This window comes from Budorcas taxicolor, chromosome 1 (assembly GCF_023091745.1).
Source record: "Budorcas taxicolor isolate Tak-1 chromosome 1, Takin1.1, whole genome shotgun sequence".
Lineage (NCBI taxonomy): Eukaryota > Metazoa > Chordata > Mammalia > Artiodactyla > Bovidae > Budorcas > Budorcas taxicolor.
The window spans coordinates 45218952-45240819 of record NC_068910.1 but is presented as its reverse complement, the minus strand read 5'-3'; the positions used below and the strand labels follow the sequence as shown (position 1 = coordinate 45240819).

The 21868-nt window shown below is 42.2% G+C and overlaps 1 protein-coding gene across 1 annotated transcript in view; it reads right to left on the bottom strand.

The window, feature by feature from the left end:
- Positions 1–21868, bottom strand: part of ANO10 (anoctamin 10) — a 220132-nt gene that overhangs the window by 49571 nt on the left and 148693 nt on the right. The window contains exon 12 of the mRNA XM_052636788.1: positions 4554–4670. Within this exon, the coding sequence (XP_052492748.1) occupies positions 4554–4670 (117 nt within the window). The remainder of the gene's footprint in view (positions 1–4553; positions 4671–21868) is intronic.

The following is a 21868-nucleotide window of genomic DNA, read 5'->3' as shown; positions in this document are numbered from 1 at the left end:
GGACGGAGGAGCCTGGTAGGCTGCAGTCCACGAGGTCACTAAGAGTCGGATACAACTAAGCAACTTCACTTTCACTTTTCACTTTTATGCATTGGAGGAGGAAATGGCAACCCACTCCAGTGTTCTTGCCTGGAGAATCCCAAGGACAGGGGAGCCTGGTGGGCTGCCGTCTATGGGGTCGCACAGAGTCAGACACAACTGAAGCGACTTAGCAGCAGCAGCATTATTCACCTGATGGTACTTGGGATACAGCTTTGCTGAGGGCCGGGGTTGAGCAGAGGGTTCCTGGAGCAATAGGAAGGGTCTTTTAAATGTAAGTAATCTGGGTCCACCTTAGATTTAGGGGAACAGAATCTTCATGGTGTGATGCCTAAAAATATGTTTGTTTGTTTGTTTTTGCCGCACCACACAGCTTTCAGGATCTTAGTTATCCTACCAGGGGCTGAACCCTAGGCAGTGAAAGCTCGGAGTCCTAACCACTGGACCACCAGGGAATTCCTAACACGTGCAGTTTTGAAAGTTTTACTTTCAAGATGTACAGCCCAATGTAAGAACTTTCCAGGGCTTCCCTGGTGGCTCAGTGGTAAAGAATCTGCCTGCCAGTGCAGGAGACACAGGTTTGATCTCCGATCCATATAGACCCCGCCTTCTACAGAGCAATGAAGCCTGTGTGCCACAACTATTGAGCCCGTGCTCCAGAATCTGAGAGCTGCAACTGCTGAGCCCACATGCGGCAACCACTGAAGCCCGTGCACCCGAGCGTCCGTGCTCAACAATGAGAGAAGCCACTGGAATGAGAGGCCCACACACTACAATTACAGAGTAGGGCCCGCTCTCCACAACTAGAGTCTGTGCAGCAAGAAAGACCTAGCACAGCCAAAAATAAAATAAATAAACTTTATAAAAAAAGAACTGTCCAATGACTTAAATTTCTCAATCACGTTTTGTCCATAGAATGGAAATGGAAGTGAAAAGTAGCAATTCAAATATAAGTTAAACACAATATAATAATTATTCATGAATAATCTTTCCTATTGACAAGTCTGTTGTCAATTTCTGGTCACTTGACAGTGAAAGAGTCTGGGGACAGGCTAGGCATTAATGAGATTTATTCTTAAATATGTTTTCCATAACTCCACTTCTGATCAGGGCCCAAATGACCAGAAGATATGGCAGAAGCCCTCCTCTCTGCCTTTAGTCCACGGGAAGAGCCCAGTGAGGTGAAGCTCCACTTGTTTACAAAACTCACAGGTAAACATCAGAGTGAAAAAGAAAAAGAAAAACTCTATATCCTAGAAATGACACTAGTTGGGCAAGTAAACTAAAGACATGCCACTGAATTAGTTTTTGAAAAGCAGAAAATGGGTGGCCTTCCACACCTATGGCCTTTCAGAACCTCTGCACAGTGAGACTAACAAGGAAACGTGATGGAAATCCTTGTCTCCAACTGCAGCAGCGTGAGCTTGGGTGACCCAGGCAGCGGCGTCAGCCACACAGCGAAGCCCTGGGCCAGAGAGACAAGACAGCAAGAGAGGACCTTCTGCCCAGGTTGTACTCTGGATGGTTTTTAGTCTCAGATTATAATTTTAACGAAAACCAGCAGGGGTGGGAGGTGAGGGGAAGGATGCTTTTCCTGGGTTTGCAGTCAAGGCCCTAGGAAACCACAAGTGCTCAACATGGCTCTCTCCCTACTTGGATCCAAGACACTGGAGCTGCATCTGCACAAATTATGTCACCTCCAGGGCAAGCCAGAACACCTTCTACGGAGGCATTTGATACATATACTGAGTCAACAGGCCTCCCAGGTGGCTAGGTGGTAAAGAATCCATCCTGCCGACTCAGGAGACGCAGGAGGTGGGGGTTCAATCCTTGGGTCAGAAAGATCCCAAAGGACAGAGGAGCCTGGAGGGCTACAGTCCGTGGGACTGCAAAGAGTGGGGCACAACTGAGCACGTGCGTGCACACACACACGGAGCCAGCACCTCCTGGATCTCTCTGTTCCTCCAGAGACCTAACAGTAAAATCAACACCAAAATCACGTTTTCCGAGGGCTGTCAATCAGAGGATCATGTCTATGCCCTCCGGAGAGAAGACCTCAGAGAGACTTAAAACCACTTAGAGTTTTTCATCTTTTAAAAAAATAGACAGACTTTAGGGTAATGTTTCACTTCTCAGTGAAGATGAGCATAAACCAAACTCATCTTGGACTTTTTTTACTGTCAGCTAGGGAGTATTTAGAGAGGATTGCCAGGCCTTATACTCTCACACGTTCTTAGGAAATTTTGTGGAATGTTTAAGAGTTACTGAAATTCAATTATGGAATATTTTCATGGAGAAGGAAATGGCAGCCCACTCCAGTGTCCTTGCCTGGAGAATCCCAGGGACGGGGAGCCTGGTGGGCTGCCGTCTGTCGGGGCGCACAGAGTCGGACACGACTGACGCGACTCAGCTTAGCTCAGGGAGTATCTGAAGATGAATTCAGGAGCCGAGAGGACTGGGGACATTACTTAGTCACATCCATAGTAACACTAATATCCATCAATCCCTCCAAAGCAAATATGACAGATCTGAAGTTGGACTTTCAGGTAAGTATGTTTAGTAACATGAGATGTGCTAGTCATCTCCAGCATTGAGAAAGACCCTTTGCTTTTTAGAACAAATTCATGGCAGGGTAAAATCCTGAGAGGAGAAGAAAGCTTAACTAACATGAAATAAGACCTCTTTGACCTGGAGGAAAGGTGTGTACACAGCCAGCCTGCCCCAGTCTATAAAACTTCACTAGAAATGGAATCGGTGGAGAAACTTGATTTACCAAAACTCTTCCATAGACAATGCTGTTCAATTAAAACAATTTCTGCTTACATCACCCCTAAAAGTTTTGAGTGCCAAATGCCCTCCCATACAATTTTAAGCTGACATCTAATATTTCATCATAAATTAAAATAGCTGCAACATATATTTTCTAGCATACTGTGAATATTAACATTTTAAAAGTAAACTCCAAGGTCACTCTTTTAAAGATATCCAAGAAATGCTTAACATTATAGTGATGTGATATCCACCATCATCCATTCAAGAGACACAAATATACTCCTAATGATAAGTAAAAATTTTGTGTTTTCCTTTTCTCCTTCCTTGAAGTACTATTTTCTTTTCACTTCTTCCAAAGAATCTTACCCTAATCAAATATTTTTTTGCTTGAAAGTCTTTATCAATCACTTTTTAATACTTTGCTATAATAATTTTATGCACAAAATGGAAACTTCAGAAGACTTTAAAATTTCCTGTGAACAGAAGTATCAAATATTTAAATTTTCTTCTGGTCTGACTGATCAGACCAGATTATTATTAGCCAACCCTCAGAATGAGAGAAAATAATAGCAAATGAAACAACTGACCAAGGATTAATCTCCAAAACACATAAGCAGCTCATTCGGCTCAATACCAGAAAAACAAACAACCCAGTCAAAGAGTGGGCAGAAGGCTGAAACAAACATTTCTCCAAAGAAGACATACAGATGGCTAATAAACGCATGAAAAGGTGTTCAACATCGCTCGTTATTAGAGACATGCAAGTCAAAACAACAATGAGGTATTACTACCTCACACGGGTCAGAATGACCATCACTGAAAAATCTACAAACAATAAATGCTGGAAAGGGTGTGGAGAAAAGGGAACCCTCTTGCACTGTTGGTGGGAGTGCAAAATGATACAGCCACTATCGAAGACGGTATGGAGATTCCTTTAAAAACTAGGAATGAAATCACCACATGACCCAACAATCCCACTGCTGGGCATATACCCTGAGAAAACCACAACTGAAAAAGACACATGTACCCCAATATTCATAGCAGCACTACTCACAGTAGCTAGGAATGGAAGCAACCTAGACATCCATTGGCAAATGAATGGATAAAGAAGTTGAGGTACACATACACAATGGAATATTACTTAGCCATTAAAAAGAATGAAATAATGCCACTCGCAGCAACAGGGATTGACCTGGAGATTATCGTTCTGAGTGAAGTAAGTGAGACAAAGACAAATATCATGTGGTATCACTTATATGTGTAATCTAAAAAAAAAAAAAGACACAAGTGAACTTATTTGTAAAAATGAGAAATAGACTCATAGCTGTAGAAAACAAACTGACGGTTCCCAAAGGGAAAGGTATGGGGAGAGGGGTGAACAGGGAGTTTGGGACTGAAATATGTTCATTACTATATTTGAAATACGTAACCAACAGGGACCTATACTGCGTAGCACAGGGAGGTGTGCTCAATATTCTGTAAGAACTTAAAGAATTTGAGAAAGAACAGATGCATGTGTATGTATAACTGAATCACTTTGCTGTGCACCTGAAACGAATGCAACATTGTTAGCCAACTATATCCAAAAGCAAATTATAAAGAAAATAAACTGGAACCTTCTATACTTACTTAAACTGGTTAACTTCAAGGTTGCAGGAAGCGCTGAGCAGCAATTCTCCGATTTATGTCTCCTGGCATTTGCTAAAGAAATACATTCTTATTTTCAGGACAGCTGCCCTTACCTGCTGCTTGAGTGCCTCCAATGATTCAAATTCCAATCTGGCCAGTTTCATCTGGATATGCCGTGGCTTATCAGGTATGGCAAATGCAAGGATGAACTTCAAAGCCAGGAGCATGTGCTGAAAAGAAGAAAGAGCACACGTTGCCGGGACACACTGGACCACGTGGGCAAGGAGACAAACTAGCACTGCGATCCTGCTCATTAACCTTGGGTCACTTCTAACTACTGGCCTGTGATGAATCACAGATCAACCAGGTCCTTAACTTATATTTAATTCACCCTACTGTGGCCACTGAATCGTTACTGACTGACTTTGCTTTCTTCTTTTAAAATCAGTTATTCCCTTAAAATGATACCATATGCTAGGCTCAATGAAAAATAAAGTTTGTTCTAAAAAGTCTACCACAAAATGCGTTTTTCTACTTGTGTCTTAATTCCCAGTGAATTTAGGGTGCCCCGTGTACAGTCAAATGTTTCTCTTTGTGCAACCACACCCTCCTCTGTCCTGTGCTTCAGGCTGAGTTACATGAAACATGCATGCGCCTTAAATAGCAGGGGCCTGGAATCCTCTGCTTCCCCAATAGTGTCTGGTGCAGTGTCTTTCATGAAATGACAATCAATAAGTATTGATGAGCTGACTGACTAATGCACTACTTTATGCTGCAGACTCCACATATTGTGAGGCAGAATACAGACAGAGTATGTCCTCTCCCCTTATAACACGAGAAACTTAGAACCTAGCTGTTTTATTTCTCTTCTCCACCAACGCCATAGAGAGGTTCTCTAAAATAATCATATGAGGTTTGTGATCATGCTCCTTTCTCTGCAGAAATAAGCCAGCAGGGACCGCTTCCTCGGCTAAGTCTGCTGCTCAGACACGCAGCCTCGACTCAGTGTTTCTCTAATGCTGCCATCATCTTGTGACCCAGGGCCAGCACCCACAGAAACCCGAATGGTCGTAAGAATAAAGTTGCCTCTTTGATGATGGCATGAATTAGTAAATATCAAAGGCTGTAAAATAAAAATCCAAGGTAAGTATTAGGCATGAAGAAAATCAGTGAAGGAGAGGGAACAGCCTGTAAGATATGCTGCACTGAATAATTAGCAGAAAAGACGGTTAAAAAAAAATAAGTGATTTCTTTACTGTGATATTTTCAAATGAGGGATGAAGGATAAATAACATGTGGATATCTCCTGGGAGAAGTATGAAATAATGGAGGAAATCAGCATCACGCCAGAACAAGCAATAATTCAATACAAAGACTTGAAAACCGGCAGAAGGCCAGGGCAGGCCAGGGACTGCCTGGCATTAACAGGAGGTCTGGAGTGGACTAGGGAAGGGTAATCTTCTCTAAAATGTGAATGTCATGACCAAAGAAGGCATTGGAAGACACTGACTAGGTGTCTGCCATGTGAAAACAAGGAAATAAAACAGATGACATCATGTGTTGCAATTCTGAACTAAGTGAATTAACAGGAACCTGGATATAATCTACAAATAAGAAATAAATAATTCAGAAAGAGCTATACTGTGTCATTATTTCATTCCACTGGACTACTGAGATATAATTTCATGTAAGACTTAACCTCTTTTGCAGAAGAGTTAAGACAGGAAATCGCCTTATTTTCTATAAATGGCGTGGTGTGCCCTCAGGTTGCCAGAGCCCCACGATGATCCAGGCATGGGCCCTGTTCCATTTCTCCTAACAGATCTGTCCCCATCTTCTCTTCTTTGGAGTCTCAGTAGGAATTACTGAGAAAGAAGACCCTGCCGAGGTTTTCTCTTGCACACAGGGGACTTGTGAGATGTGTCAACTCTTCTTTGGGAACCAGGACCAGCTACTGCGAGACCGGGAAAGGCTGCCACAGACCTTGCTCCTCGTGGTTTCCATATGCTGCTGCGGCTGCTAAGTCGCTTCAGTCGTGTCCGACTCTGTGCAACCCCACAGACGGCAGCCCACCAGTCTCCCCCATCCCTAGGATTCTCCATGCAAGAACACTGGAGTTGGTTGCCATTTCCTTCTCCAATGCATGAAAGTGAAAAGTGAAAGTGAAGTTGCTCAGTCGTGTCTGACTCTTTAGCGACCCCATGGACTGCAGCCCACCAGGCTCCTCCGCCCATGGGATTCTCCAGGCAAGAGTACTGGAGTGGGGTGCCATCGCCTTCTCCGGGTTTCCATATGAAATGTCCATAAAACTCTCTTGAATTGAAAAGAACTTGATATTGATTAGACAATACTAGCTAAAATGGGAGGTCATTTTAACATGGTTAACACACTTACATAGCAACAACCTTTGGGGTTCTCTATAGTGAATCACTCAAAGGAGAAAGCGAAAGATATACCCATCTGAAAGCAGAGTTCCAAAGAATAGCAAGGAGAGATAAGACGGCTTTCTTAAATGGACAATGCAAGGAGAGATAAGAAAGCCTTCCTAAGTGAAAAATGCAAAGAAACAGGAAAACAATAGAATGGGAAAGACTGAAGATCTCTTCAGGAAAATTAGAGATACCAAGGGAACATTTCACGTAAAGGTGGGCACAATAAAGTACAGAAATGGTATGGACTTAACAAAAGCAGAAGAGATGAAGAAGAGGTGGCAAGAATACACAGAAGAACTAAACAGAAAAGGTCTTAATGACTCGGATAAACATGATGGTGTGGTCACTCACCTAGAGCCAGACGTTCTGGAGCATGAAGTCAAGTGGGCCTTAGAAAGTATTACTACAAACAAAGCTAGTGGAGATGATGGAATTCCAGTCGAGAGATTTCAAATCCTAAAAGATGATGCTGTGAAAGTGCTGCACTCAATGTGTCAGCAAATTTGGAAAACTCAGCAGTGGCCAAAGGACTGGAAAAGTTCAGTTTTCATTCCAAGCCCAAAGAAGGGCAATGCCAAAGAATGTTCAAACTACTGCACAATTGCACTCCTTTTACATGCTAGCAAGATAATGTTCAAAATCCTTCAAGCTAGGCTTCAACATGTCCTATCTTTTTGTCTTTTCATACTGTAAAGCTATGACCAACCTAGACAGCATGTTAAAAAGCAGAGACACTACTTTGCCAACAAAGGTCCATCTAGTCAGAGCTATGGTTCTTCCAGTAGTCATGTATGGATTGAGAGTTGGACTATAAAGAAAGCTGAGCACTGAAGAATTGATGCTTTTGAACTGCGGTGTTGGAGAAGACTCTTGAGAGTCCCTTGGAATGAAAGGAGATCCAACCAGTCTATCCTAAGGGAAATCAGCCCTGAATATTCACTGGAAGGACTGATGCTGAAGCTGAAACTCCAATACTTTGGCCACCTGATGTGAAGAACTGACTCATTGGAAAAGACCCTGATGCTGGGAAAGATTGAAGACAGAGAAGGGGATGACAGAGGAGGAGATGGTTGGATGGCATCACCAACTCACTCAATGGACGTGAGTTTGAGTAAGCTCTGGGAGTTGGTGATGGACAGGGAGGCCTGGAGTGCTGTAGTCCATGGGATCACAAACAGTCAGACTGAACTGAACAGAGGCTTCAACAGTACATGAACTGAGAACTTTCAGATGTACAAGCTGGATTTTGAAAAGGCAGAGGAATTAGAGATCAAACTGCCAACGTCTGTTGGATTACAGAAAAATCAAGAGAATTTCAGAAAAACATCTACTTTTGCTTCACTGACTAAGCTAAATCTTTGACTGTATGAATCACAACAAACTGCAGACAGTTCTGAAAGAGATGAGAATACCAGACCACCTTACTTGCCTCCTGAGAAACATGTTTGCAGGTCAAGAAGCAACAGTTAGAACCGGACATGGAACAAAGGACTGGTTCAAAATTGGGAAAGGAGTATGTCAAGGCTGTATATTGTCATTTTGCTTATTTAACTAATACGCAGAGTTTATGATGTGAAATGCCAGGCTGGATGAATTATAAGCGGGAATCAAGATTGCTGGGAGAAATATCAATAACCTCAGATACGCAGATGACACCACCTTAATGGCAGAAAGCGAACAGGAACGAAAGAGCCTCGATGAAAGTGAAAGAGGAGAGTGAAAAAGGTGGCTTAAAACTCACCTCAAAAAATTAAGATCATGGCAATCTGGTCCCTTCACTTCATGGCATATAGATAGGGTAAAAATCGAAACAGTAACAGACTTTATTTTTTTGGGCCCCCAAAATCACTGTGGACTCTGACTCCAGCCATGAAATTAAGAGATGCTTGCTCCTTGAAAGAAAAGCTATAACAAACCTAGACAGCATATTAAAAGCAGAGACATCACTTTGCCAAGAAAGGTCCATCTAGTCAAAGCTATGGTTTTTCCAGAAGTCATGTATGGATGTGAGAGTAGGGCAGTAAAGAAGGTTGAACACCAAAGATTTGCTGCTTTCAAATTGGAGAAAGCTCTTGAGAGTCCCTTGGACTGCAAGGAAATCCAACCAGTCAATCCTAAAGGAATTCAACCCTGAATATTGGGCAGATGCTGAAGCTCCAGTACTTTGGCCACCTGATGTGAAGGGCTGACTCACTGGAAAAGACCCTGATGCTGGGAAAGGCAGGAGCAGAGGGCAGCAGAGGATGAGATGGTTGGATGGCATCATAGACGCAATGGACATGAGTTTGAGCAAGCTCCAGGAGTTGGTGATGGACAGGGAACCCTGGTGTGCTGCAGTCCATGGGGTCACAAAGAGTCAGACACGACTGAGCGACTGAACAACAACTCTACAGTTTACTTTCCTAAAAATACCCTATTTTAAAAAATGCTTTTAAAAGCCCATATGCAGAGAAATCATTTTCTTTGGAATTATATTTTCAGCACAGGTTCCCAGTAGACCTACTTATTTCAAGCTTTTAACTTCCCACGGAACAGCTCCAGGGTCATGCTCTTGAAGAGCCTCCACAAGCCACACAGCTGAGCATTCTTCACTGGCCCCAGACACCACCAAAAGCCAGAAGGGAAGCAGCCCTGGGTTCATTCCCTCTGTTCACGACTAGTGTCCTTAACACTGCAGCAAAAGAGCAGATGTTCTGGCTCCCAGTCTAGGTGGGTAGATGAGTAAAGACAGGCCACAACGTTGCCACGTGGGAGTATTACTGCTGGGTCTACACTGGGACCAGGGGCACGTGGACCAGCAGGAATCCCAACTTCCACTAGGTCAGAGAGGGTTCCCTGAAGGAAGTGAATTTGAGCAGAGACCCAATGGTTGAGGAGGAATTATCTCGCCAAGGAGAAGGGGGCTGAAGTGTTTCCAGAGAGAAGATACACACACAAAGGGCTGGGGTTGCTGAGGAGAGAGGGGCTGCAGAGGCAACAGGAAGCCAAGTGACATAGGGGCTGCATAACCTGGCAGAGGAGTGAGGCGGCGCTGAAGGCATGAACGCGGATGACTCCATCAGACTTCTCTGTCTGTGGTGGGGGGAGTGAACAAGTGTGCAAGTGCAGGCAAGTCAGCAGGGAGACTGGAGTGTGCGGGAGAGCAGTGCGGCTGCAGCTCCACGAATCACTGGGGGGCTCGTCAGCAGAAGACTCACCAGGCCCCCTTGACTGGTGCACTCAAATGACAAGCCCAGGACCCGGGGCAGTTGAAGGGGAGGAGGGGTCTGCATGGGCTATACATTTTAAGCTATCTGGGCGAGTGTCTAAATGCAGACAGTCATCAGCACGCGGTGTGACAGACGGGGCTCAAGTTCGTAGAAGGGCTGGAGGCAGAGACCTGGGATCGCTGCTGTGTGTGCAAGTGGGCAATGAAGCCAGGGGAGAGGACGAACTGCCCAAGGCTGTGCGATGAGGGAGAACAGACGAGATGCAGCGGGACGGTGGCGGAGGATGGAAGCGGAACCGAAACATGAATGACAGGCAGAGGGGAGGGGTCAGCAAGAAGCCTGAGCCGCAGCAGGGGGGCAGGCAGAAACCAGGAGGCTCTGGAAAGACGCAAGCAAAGCGGAGAGAAAGAAGCCAGTCAAGGTGGGTGTGGGAAGGTCAAGTTTACATGAAGCCTGAGGAGGAACATTTGGGGGTACCCAGCAGCAGCTTCTGGTGACCCTGGTGGGAGGCAGGACTCAGAGGGCTGAGAAGAGCCTGGCGGCGAGGCTGGAGGAAGGAGGGACCAGCAACAGGCTTCAGTGAGTCTGCCTGCCAAGGAGGGCTGAGGGCTGACGGCCCTTCTGGAGGGAGACCTGGGCTGGCCCCGTGTTTGCTCTTCAAAGATGTAAGTCCTCAACATGAGAGATGCTTTGGGGGCAGAGGAGAGAACGGCCAAAGCTGAAGATCCTGGAAGAAGCCCCAGGGAACAGAGCCAGGATGAGTGCCAGGTGAAGGCTGGCCATAAACAGGGGGTCTGCACGGTCCCTGGCGAGGAGGGATGGGTGACCCATGAGCGTGAACAGCACTGAAGGGAACACATCTGAGACCACAGAAATTTAAAAGACATTTATTGCTTAGAATATGCAATTTAATACTTAAAACAAGGACGGACAGGTGAGAATCACATGTAGGGTCCTCACTTTTCTTTCACAGAATTGCTAATCATCAGTAAGCATCCTTTCCTCAAAAACAGGTAATCACAGTCCTCAGCAGGGGGGAAAAAGTGTCTCAAAGAACAAAATAAAATTGCCAACTCTTTTAGCTAGATTGGAAAAAATATCAACATTCCATAATGAAAGTTTGTTTGGATGGTGGCACTTTGGGTGATCTCTTTATCTTTAGTCTTTAACAGACACGCATTATTTTTATACAGGAAAAAATACTTATATTGAAAAGAACACAGGGATTCTACTCCTCATGAAACAGATGAACTACACGGGCCCCACCCGGCTCCTAACCCACCTGGTCACCACTGCCCACGTGCCCAGTAACCAGGCCCAAACCACACAACCTGTAGCTCAGAGAGTCTGGCTTTTAATCTCGAGCCCAGGAAGCTGGAGACAGCAATCACTGTGCATTCGTACAGCCTGCAAATACACAGAGTGCACTGCTGCAGGGCCAGATTGCTTTGATGGTGGCCGTCTTTCACCTTATCTCAAAATCTTCTGAACGTCGATTATTCCCCCACTTGGCTACAGTTTCAGAAGTTCCACCTATTATAGATTTATTTAGATTAATGCGTATCATCTTTAAAAAGTGAAAATACTCTGGGAGGGTTAAGAAGCATCACCATTCACAAATTAATTTAACTGGCTGGAGTTAGCAGACATCCTGGGCTTCCCTGGTGGCTCAGCTGGTAAAGAATCTGCCTGCAAAGTGGGAGACCTGGGTTTGATCCCTGGGTTGGGGACACCCCCTGGAGAAGGGCATGGCAATCCACCCCAGTATTCTTGCCTAGAAAATCCCCACAGAGGAGACTGGCGAGCTACTGTCCATGGGGTTTCAAAGAGTCGGCCTAAGTACAACGAAGTGTGACTAAGCACAGCACAGCAAACATTCTCTCTCACTGTATACTCCCCCACCCGCCAAACCAAGAGTACTAGGAAGTGAGATGGGGAAGGCACCACCACAGTAGGTTCAACACAGGGAACCAGCTTCAAGGAAGAGGGGTAAAGAGAAGCAGAGGCAGTTATGTGGCAGCCTGGATGGGAGGGGAGTTTGGGGGAGAATGGCTACATGTGCATGTATAGCTGAGTCCCTTTGCTGTCCACCTGGAACTATCACAACACTGTTAATTGTTTATATTTCAATATAAAATAAAAAGCTTAAAAAATTCATTGTGGGGAAGAGAGAAAAGCAAATCACTCCTTATTGGAAAAATAAATAGAAAAAGAGAGAGAGAAAAGCAGAGAGGAACCAACATTGTCTGAATGATCAGCAAAGGACAAATTAGACCCCACTTTCTTCTTATTGAGTTCTTATACCAGGATCCAGAATTCAAGATGAGCATCGTGATAGATTTTGTAGTTTAACCTAGAAATCTAAATAACATTTGTAGCATTGTGTTTCAAAAGATCAATTTTTAAAATCTCATTTATATTTTTCCCACAGAAAATGTGTTTCAAGGCTGGGAACTATTTTATGCTAACTGAACAGAGGAAAAAAATTGTAAGAAAACATTTTAGCTATTTTTACTTGTTTTCATTAATAAAAGAAAGCCTAAGATAAAATACAAATCTGCTCAGATTTGAAGAAAAACACCTTCAAAATGAATAGCTGGGCTGGATTTTCATAGCCTGTCTGTGAAAAGAGAAGACATTTTGTGGGCCATGATTGTGATTCTTTGCCAACTATCTTCCTTGAAAGTGAAATTCACAAACTTTATTCTAAACAAAGTAAAGGAGAAAAGAAAAAGTGAGGGGTAGGGTGGGGAGATGGTAGAATGCTGAAACTAACCAATACAAAGAAGTTGGCGACCCATAACAACACGCTTCAAATAGTGATTACAGCGTGTCTTAGCCGGGAAACGGAAAAGGACCAGGAGGACCAGAGACAGTCGGCACTCAGAAGCTACGTGCTATCTGGCACCAGCAGTCAAGTACTGCCATCACCGCGTCGCCCACCTGTGGTCACTGCAGGGCTGTCAGACTCTTGCACAGTGAGCAAGTGGAACCATTTTTATAAAAACTAGAAAATTTATAATATGATCGGCAGTAGCAGCTGTGTTTGTAGGAGTGTGCCCCAAACCCTGTCTCTGCTGAAATAGAAAATGCAAATGGAGATAAATTCTTGGAACTCTGTAAAGCTAATTTGATTTCTACAGAGATAGGTCTGCCAGGTTACCTCTTTTCATTCAGAGCCCACTGAATAAAATAAAGTCCTTCAAAAAAGCATCCTCTCCTCATCATCAGATAAATTAACTGCCAAGTGCCAATTAATGAATGATTAACGAAACTGAGACTGAAAAAATTACTGGATCAAGCCCTTAAGGGAAAAAAATCAGGGATTTTCATTTTAAAATGGTAGATCAAGCATGCACATGTCTTATCCTACCTCCCCAGGGTCTCCTGAAATGACAAAACATAAAATCTAAAAAGAACAAGATTGGAAAGCAAGAGAATTTGACAGAACTTCTGGATATAGGGCTTATGGAGTGGAAAGTGCTGCTCAAGTCTCCTGAGACAAAGGCAGGTCCTCCCAAAGGAGACTCAGAAGAAAACCAATGTGGGATTCAGCCTCACAAAAGGAAAGGATTGGGGCAGGGAGTTAGCACCAAAGTGAATGCATTGAAGAACTGCCTTCAGAAAAGCTGGGGCCATAGGAGGGCCTTTCTCATGCCACCCTGTGAGACTGGTTCAAGATGCAGAGTAGAAAGATGTGTGCTCATCTTCTCCTGCCAGAGCACCAAAACCATGCCACCTGGTAACAGAAAGACCGCAAGTTCTACTGTGGAACTAAAGCCAAAGACGTGCGCTTTAAAGAAAACATGTTGTCTTCTGGGAGAGCTCCTTGGGTGGGGTTGCCAGGCCCAAGAAAGTTGAGACCAAGGTCATACCAGACTCCCACTAAAGACTTGGCACAAGTGGGAGAAAATATCCACTCTTGGCTTCTCCTTCAAGAGTAGAGAAATGAAACATACATTCAATGTTCCACCTTATCTAAGGACTTCCCTAGGAACTGTCTCACTAGACTCAGAGCACTGGAGAGGATCCTTCATACTTTGCATGCCTGGCAGGGGCGGGGGCAATGAGAACAAGAGAGATTGTTGAAAATACCAGAGAAGCTGCAATACTAAAATTAGACACCAGAGGGAGCAAGAGATTACAAACCCTTTTTTCAAAAGAGAAAAAGCAAACTTCTCTAACTGGGACACTTTATGAACAAATCCAGCAAAAACGCCATCTCCAGAAAAGGTTTGAGACATTCCCAGAATCTCTAGCTGGGCCGCCTAATGGAGGTCTCTGCCTGTACAAAGCTAGTCTGTAAACATTGGGAGAAGTGGCTGTTTTTTCAAGTGCCCAAATCTCAGCAAAATTTAACAAGAACACAAACAGGGAAATATGACACAATAAAGAAAAATAATAAATCTCAAAAAAGACCCAAAAGAAACAGAAATCTATATATGACAAAGAATGCAAAACAATCATCTTAAGCTTAATGAATTACAAGAGAACACAGATAAAAAACTAATCACAATCAGGAAAATGATGAATAAACAAAGTGAAAATATCAACAAAGAGATAGAAACTATTAAAAAAATAGAGAACTAAACCAATTCTGGAGCTGAAGAATGCAATAACTAAATTGAGAAGTTCACTAGATGGGTTCAACATCAAACTTGCTCAAGGAGAAGAAAATAACCATGAACCCTAAGACAGGTTATCTGAAATTACTGAGTCAGAGGAGCAAAAAGAAAGAAGAAAGATGAAGAAAGCTTAAGATACTCAGTGGAGGGACTTCCCAGGTGGTCCAGTAATTGAGAATCCACCTTCCAATGCAGGGGATGCAAGTTCTTTCTCTGGTTGGGAAACTAAGATCCCTTATGCCATGGTGCATAAGCCCACACACCACAACTGATGAGCCCACGTAACACAACCAGAAAGAAGTGCGTGTGCCTCAATGAAAGCCTGCAAGCTGCAACGAAGATCCCATGTGCCTCAACTAGGATCTGACGCAGCCAAAAATAAAGCCAATAAGTATTTACCAAAAAATGATACTTAATGTACATCGGCCAGGTTTCATATTCTCCAAACCAGGCTTCAACAGTGTGAACCAAGAACTTCCAGATGTACAATCTGGATTTTGAAGAGGCAGAGGAACCAGAGATCAAACTGCCAACATCCGTTGGATCATAGAAAAAGCATGAAAATTCCAGAAAAACATCTACTTCTGCTTCACTGACTACACTAAAGCCTTTGACTGAGTGGATTACAACAAACTGAACAATTCTTTTTCTTTTTTTTTTTTAACAACTTAAAGAGATGGGAATAAGAGACCACCTTACCTGCCTCTTGAGAAATCTGTATGCAGGTCAAGAAGCAACAGTTAGAACTGGACATGGAACAAAAGACTGGTTCAGAATTGGGAAAGGAATTATGTCAAGGCTGTATATTGTCACCTTACTTAACTTACATGCAGAGTACATCATGCGAAATGCCAGGCTGGATGAAGCACAAGCTGGTATCAAGATTGCAAGAAGTATCGATAACCTCAGATATGCAGATGACAGCACCCTTATGGCAGTGAAGGGTGAAAGCAAAGAGGAACTAAAGAGCCTCTTGATTAAAGTGAAAGAGGAGAATGAAAAAACTGGCTTAAAACTCAACATTCAAAAAACTAAGATCATGGCATCTGGTCCCATCACTGCATGGGAAATAGATGAGCAAACAATGGAAACAGGGAAAGACTTTATTTTCTTGGGCTCCAAAATCACTGCAGATGGTGACTGAAGTCACAAATATGACAAACATAGACAGCATATTAAAAAGCAGAGACATTACTTTGTCAACAAAGGGCCGTCTAGTCAAAGCTATGGTTTTTCCAGTAGTCATGTATGGATGTGGAGTTGGACCATAAAGAAGGCTGAATGCCAAAAAAATGCTTTCAAACTGTGGTGCTGGAGAAGACTCTTGAGAGTCCCTTGGACAGCAAGGAGATCAAACCAGTCAATTCTAAAGGAAATCAATTCTGAATATTCATTAGAAAGACTGATGCTGAAGCTCCAATATTTTGTCCACCTGATGCGAAGAGCCAACTCACTGGAAAAGACGCTGAGGCTGGGAAAGACTGAAGGCAGAAGGAGAAGGGGACAACAGAGGATGAAGTGGTTGAATGGCATCACTGACTCAGTGAACATGAGTTTGAGCAAGTTCTGGGAGATGGTGAAGGATGGGGAAGTCTGGCGTGCTGCAGTCCATGGGGTTGCAAAGAGTTGGACACGGCTGAGAGACTGAACAACAATGTACCTCAGCAAGCAGAACAATATATGCATCGTGGGAATCTCAGAAAGAGGAGAGCGAGAAAGGCAGAGAGCTTATTTGAAGAAATAATGGTCAAAAACTTTCCAAATCTGAGGAATAAAATGGACATCCAGACTCAAGAAATTTAAAAGACTTCAACTAGGATGAACCCAAAGAATCTGATACTGAGATACACTGTAATAAAACTGTCAAAGGACAAAGAGAGATTCTTGAAAGCAGCAAGACACGTGTCATGTTCAAGGAAGATCCCATAAGATTATCAGAGGAGTTCTTAGCAGAAAAAAATACAGGCCAAAAGGGAGTAAAATGACATATTTAAAGGGCTGAAAGTAAAAATCTGCCAACCAAGAATACTATATCCTGCAAAACTATCTTTCAAAAGTGATAGAGAAGTAAGACCTTTCCAGCTAAACAAAAGCTAAGGGAATTCATCACCAACATCTTCCTTACAGGCAATGCTAAAGAGAGTCCATCAAGTTAAAATGAAAGAATGCTAGACAGCAACATGATAGCATATAAAAATATAAAATTTTCTGGTGAAGGTTGCATTGACAAATACATTGACAAAAACAGTACACAATAATGGTGTATCATTTTTGACTCTGGTGTAGAATTTAAAGGGTAAATTCATTAAAATAACTACAACTATAAAATTGTGTAATGAGGGGAAACATAAAAGAGTAGAGATTTTGTACATGACTGAATTTTATCATTTTTAGAATAGACTATTATAAGATTTTTAATGTATTATCCATGTTAACCACAAAGAAATACCCATAGAAAATAGATAAAAGAAAAATGAGAAAGAAATCAAACCAAGACGCTACCAAAAAAGTCAGCAAAACACAAAGGAGTACATCAAGAGAGGAAAAGGACAAAATAACTGTAACTATACAGAAAACAATGAATAAGATTGCAATAATAATTTTGTTACCACAAGTAATTACTTTAAAGGTAAGCAGACATTCCCCGATCAAAAGACATAGAGAAGCTGAGTGGAATAAAAAAGATCCAACTACAAGCTAGCTCTAAGTGTGTCACTTTAGATATAAGAACACATATGATGAAAGTGAAAGGACAGAGAAAGATTCTCCATGCAAATGGTAACAAGCAAAACGAACAAAGACAAACAAACAAAAAAATAGGCGGCCATACTTACAAAACAGATTTTAAAGACTGAGATAGACAAAGAAGGGCATTATACAAATATAAAGGGTCAATTAACCAGAAACAATAATTATATATTGTTCACATCATAGTACCCACATCTATGATGCAAAAATTGACCAAACTGAAAGAAAAAGTAGGCAGTAACATAGTAACAGTAGGCGATTTAAATACTCTGCTCTCAATAAGAGTTAGCACAACAAGACATCAGAGCCAAGAAAATAAGAGGACCTGAATAACATGGAGGCCAACTGGACCTCACGTGGGCGGAACACTCTGCTCAGCAAGGGCAGAACACACATTCTTCTAAAGCACACGTGGAATGTTCTCCAGGATAGATTGCCTGTTGGGCCACAAAACACATCTTAACAAATTTAAGAAAAATGAAATTCTATCAATTATCTTTTTAGACAACAGTGGAATGAGTCTAGAAATCAACAGCAAAAGGAAAGCTGAAAAGTGAACAAATGTTAAGCAAAAATTAAATAGCACACTCTTCAACAACCAACAATGGGCCAAGGAAGAAATCACAAGAGAAATTAGAAAAAATTTTGAGGTAAATGAAAATACAATATACCAACACTTATGGGATTCTGCAAAAGCAGAACTAATAGGGAAATTTATAGTCTTAAATGCCTTCATTGAAAGGGGAAATATCTCAAATCAACAACCCACTTTATGGCTCAAGGAACTAGAAAAAGAAGACCAAACTAAATCCAAAGTTATCAGAAGGAAGGAAATAATAAAGACTAGAGCAGAAACAAATGAATTAGAAAATAGAAGGCAATAGGAAAAAAAGAAATCAATGAAACTAAGAGTTGGTTTTTTGAAAAGACCAACAAATCAACAAACTTTTAGTTTGACTAACAAAGAAGAAAAGCTCAAATAACAAAAATAAGAAATGAAAGAGGAGACACTATAACTGATGCCAGAAATAAAAAGGATTATAAGAAACTACTACCAACAATTAGATGCCAAAGAATCTAGGGGGAAAAAATGGATCAACTTCTAAAAACATAAAACCAACAAAGACTGAATCACGAATTTAAAAAGCCTGAACAAATATAGAACTAGTAAAAAGACTTAATCAGTGATTAAAAAAACTTCCCAGCAAAGAAAAGCCCAGAACCAGATGGCTTTACTAAAGAAATCTACCAAATACATAAAGAGAAATGAACACCAATCCTTCTCAAATTGTCCCCCAAAAACTCAAGATAAATGAACACTTGCAAATTCATTCTCTGAAGTCAGCATTACTTTAATACCCAAACCAGACAAACATGCTGCAAGAAAACTGTAGACTAATATTCCTGATAAATATTGATGCCAGAATCCTCAACAAAATGCTAGCAAAGTGAGTTTAGCAGCACACTGAAAGGATTATATGCCTTTATTTTTAGCCAAGCAGTTTTTATTTCTGGAACACAAGGATAGTACAACATATGAAAGGAGATCAATGTAATATAACACATCAACAGAATGAAGGGGGAAATGATCATTTCAACTGAAAGAAAAAAGCCTTTGACAAAATTCAACTCTTTTTCATGATATATTTATCATATATCATATTGACTGTATTCAATCAATAAAAAGAAAATAAGGAAAGTACCTAAACATAGTAATGGCCAGGTATGAAAATCCTACAGCTAACATCACTCAATGGTGAAAAGCTGAAAGCATTTCCTCAAAGATCATGAACAGGGCAAGGATGACCTCTCCCACTCCTTCTGTTCAACGTATTACTAGAAATCCTCACCAAAGTAGGCAGCTGCTATAGAACACAGTATGGACATTAAAAACAGAATTACAATATGATCCAGGAATCCCACTTCCAGGTACATATTCCAGAAGAAAAGAAAACAGGGTGTTGAAGAGATATTTGCATATCCGCATTCAGTGCAGCACTAATCACTGCAATAGCCAAGGGACAGAAGCAACCTAAATATCCATGGGTGGATGAATGGATAAAGAAAATGTGGTGCATATACATAGGGGATTATTACTCAGTCATTTAAAAAGAAGGCAGAGAGTTTCAGTTTAGCAAGCTAAAAAAGCTCTACAGAGATCTATTTTACGAAACATGCACACTGTTAACATCACTGTACTGCACACTTAAAAATGGTTATAGTTAGTTCATAGTTCAGTCACTCAGTCGTGTCCAACTCTTTGCGACCCTATGAATCGCAGCACGCCAGGCCTCCCTGTCCATCACCAGCTCCCGGAGTTCACTCAGACTCACGTCCATCGAGTCCGTGATGCCATCCAGCCATCTCATCCTCTGTCGTCCCCTTCTCCTCCTGCCCCCAATCCCTCCCAGCATCAGAGTCTTTTCCAATGAGTCAACTCTTCGCATGAGGTGGCCAAAGTACTGGAGTTTCAGCTTTAGCATCATTCCTTCCAAAGAAATCCCAGGGTTGATCTCCTTCAGAATGGACTGGTTGGATCTCCTTGGAGTCCAAGGGACTCTCAAGAGTCTTCTCCAACACCACAGTTCAAAAGCATCAATTCTTCGGCGCTCAGCCTTCTTCACAGTCCAACTCTCACATCCATACATGACCACAGGAAAAACCACAGCCTTGACTAGACGGACCTCAGTCGGCAAAGTAATGTCTCTGCTTTTGAATATACTATCTAGGTTGGTCATAACTTTTCTTCCAAGGAGTAAGCGTCTTTTAATTTCATGGCTGCAGTCACCATCTGCAGTGATTTTGGAGCCCCAAAAAATAAAGTCTGACACTGTTTCCACTGTTTCCCCATCTATTTGCCATGAAGTGATGGGACCGGATGCCATGATCTTCGTTTTCTGAATGTTGAGCTTTAAGCTAACTTTTTTACTCTCCTCTTTCACGTTCATCAAGAGGCTTTTTAGTTTCTCTTCACTTTCTGCCATAAGGGGGGTGTCATCTGCATATCTGAGGTTATTGATATTTCAAGATGCCAAATTTTATGTTAGGTGCTTTATGCACAGTTAAAAGACCCAAAGGCCAAAAATCCCAATGGTTCCCCCCTGCCCTGCTAAACAAAGCCAAACAAGGAGCAGTGCAGGATGGCAGACACTCAAGTTCTTCAGACAGAGTGAGGCCAGTCAAATCCTCGGGTGGCCAGTCTGTTCCCTGCTCCTGAGCCTTCCGGAACTCTGCTCATGTAGAATCCCCTACCAGGAGAGCCCTTCAGGGGAACAGACCTGCACACCCACACTGGCAGAGGGAAGCCACGGCAGCGCCTGTCTCACCATCCCAGCCACCAGAGGTCTACAAGGCTGAGGACCACCCATGCAAAGAGCAAGATGAACAAGCAGAGTTAGCCCTTGAGGACAAAAGCAGACAGCTGGGGAGCACTTAAGAACTCGAAGTTTACTGTCCAAAGTGCTGCATGAAAAACAAAAATTATTCAAGGAGTTACTCCAGGAGAACGAAAATGGAATCTAAGAGGACAACATGGAAAATGAGAAACAGCAGCATCTGACCGTGACCTACAAGAGACTAAAAGAAAACAGGCGACGACCCTTTGGAGTTGAATGCTTAGAGGTTCTTTGTTTAGAAGCAAATTATTAATCCTAGGGTTATATTTCCTTCTCTTCAGGTTCAATAACATGATTGGTGAAACAGTATATAATATTCATAACATTATAAATTTTCATTCTGTTTTTATAATCAACTGGGAGACAGATCATAGCCAATTATAATTATAATCTAGAGTATAAAAATAATAAAGGAGACAGCAAAAATTGGGAGAGAAGAGGGCAGTGGAAGCCAAAGAAAGATTACCTAAGTTAATAGCCTCATATTCAAGGAGAGGACACAGTACTGCCTAAAGTTGACATATTAAGAGACATATCTTTTAATGAGATTTTTAAAGGTGTAACACAATCTCTATAATAATTTATAAAATAATACTATAATAAAAATTGAGAGGATAAAGTGGGAGATGAGATAAGTGGGCTAAATAATTCTTTTATAGCAATCAATATTGTCTAAGTTGATAGATCAGAAAGGAAGTATATTACTGAAAGTTGTAATGATGAATACAGGGGGAACCCAAACCAGAAACTGGTAGCAGTGACTGCTTCTGGGTAGAAAGAACAGGAATGGTGCAGGAGCTATTCACAGTAGTCAAGACACAGAAGCAAGCTAAGTGTCCACTGACATATGGACGGATAAAGAAGATGTAGTACATACATACAATGGAGTATTACTCAGCCACAAAAAAGAATGCAACAATGCCGTCTGCAGCAACATGGATGGCCCTAGACACTGTCATACTTAGTGAAGTAGGTCAGAGAAAGATAACACAGGGTACTGCTTATACATGGAATCCAAA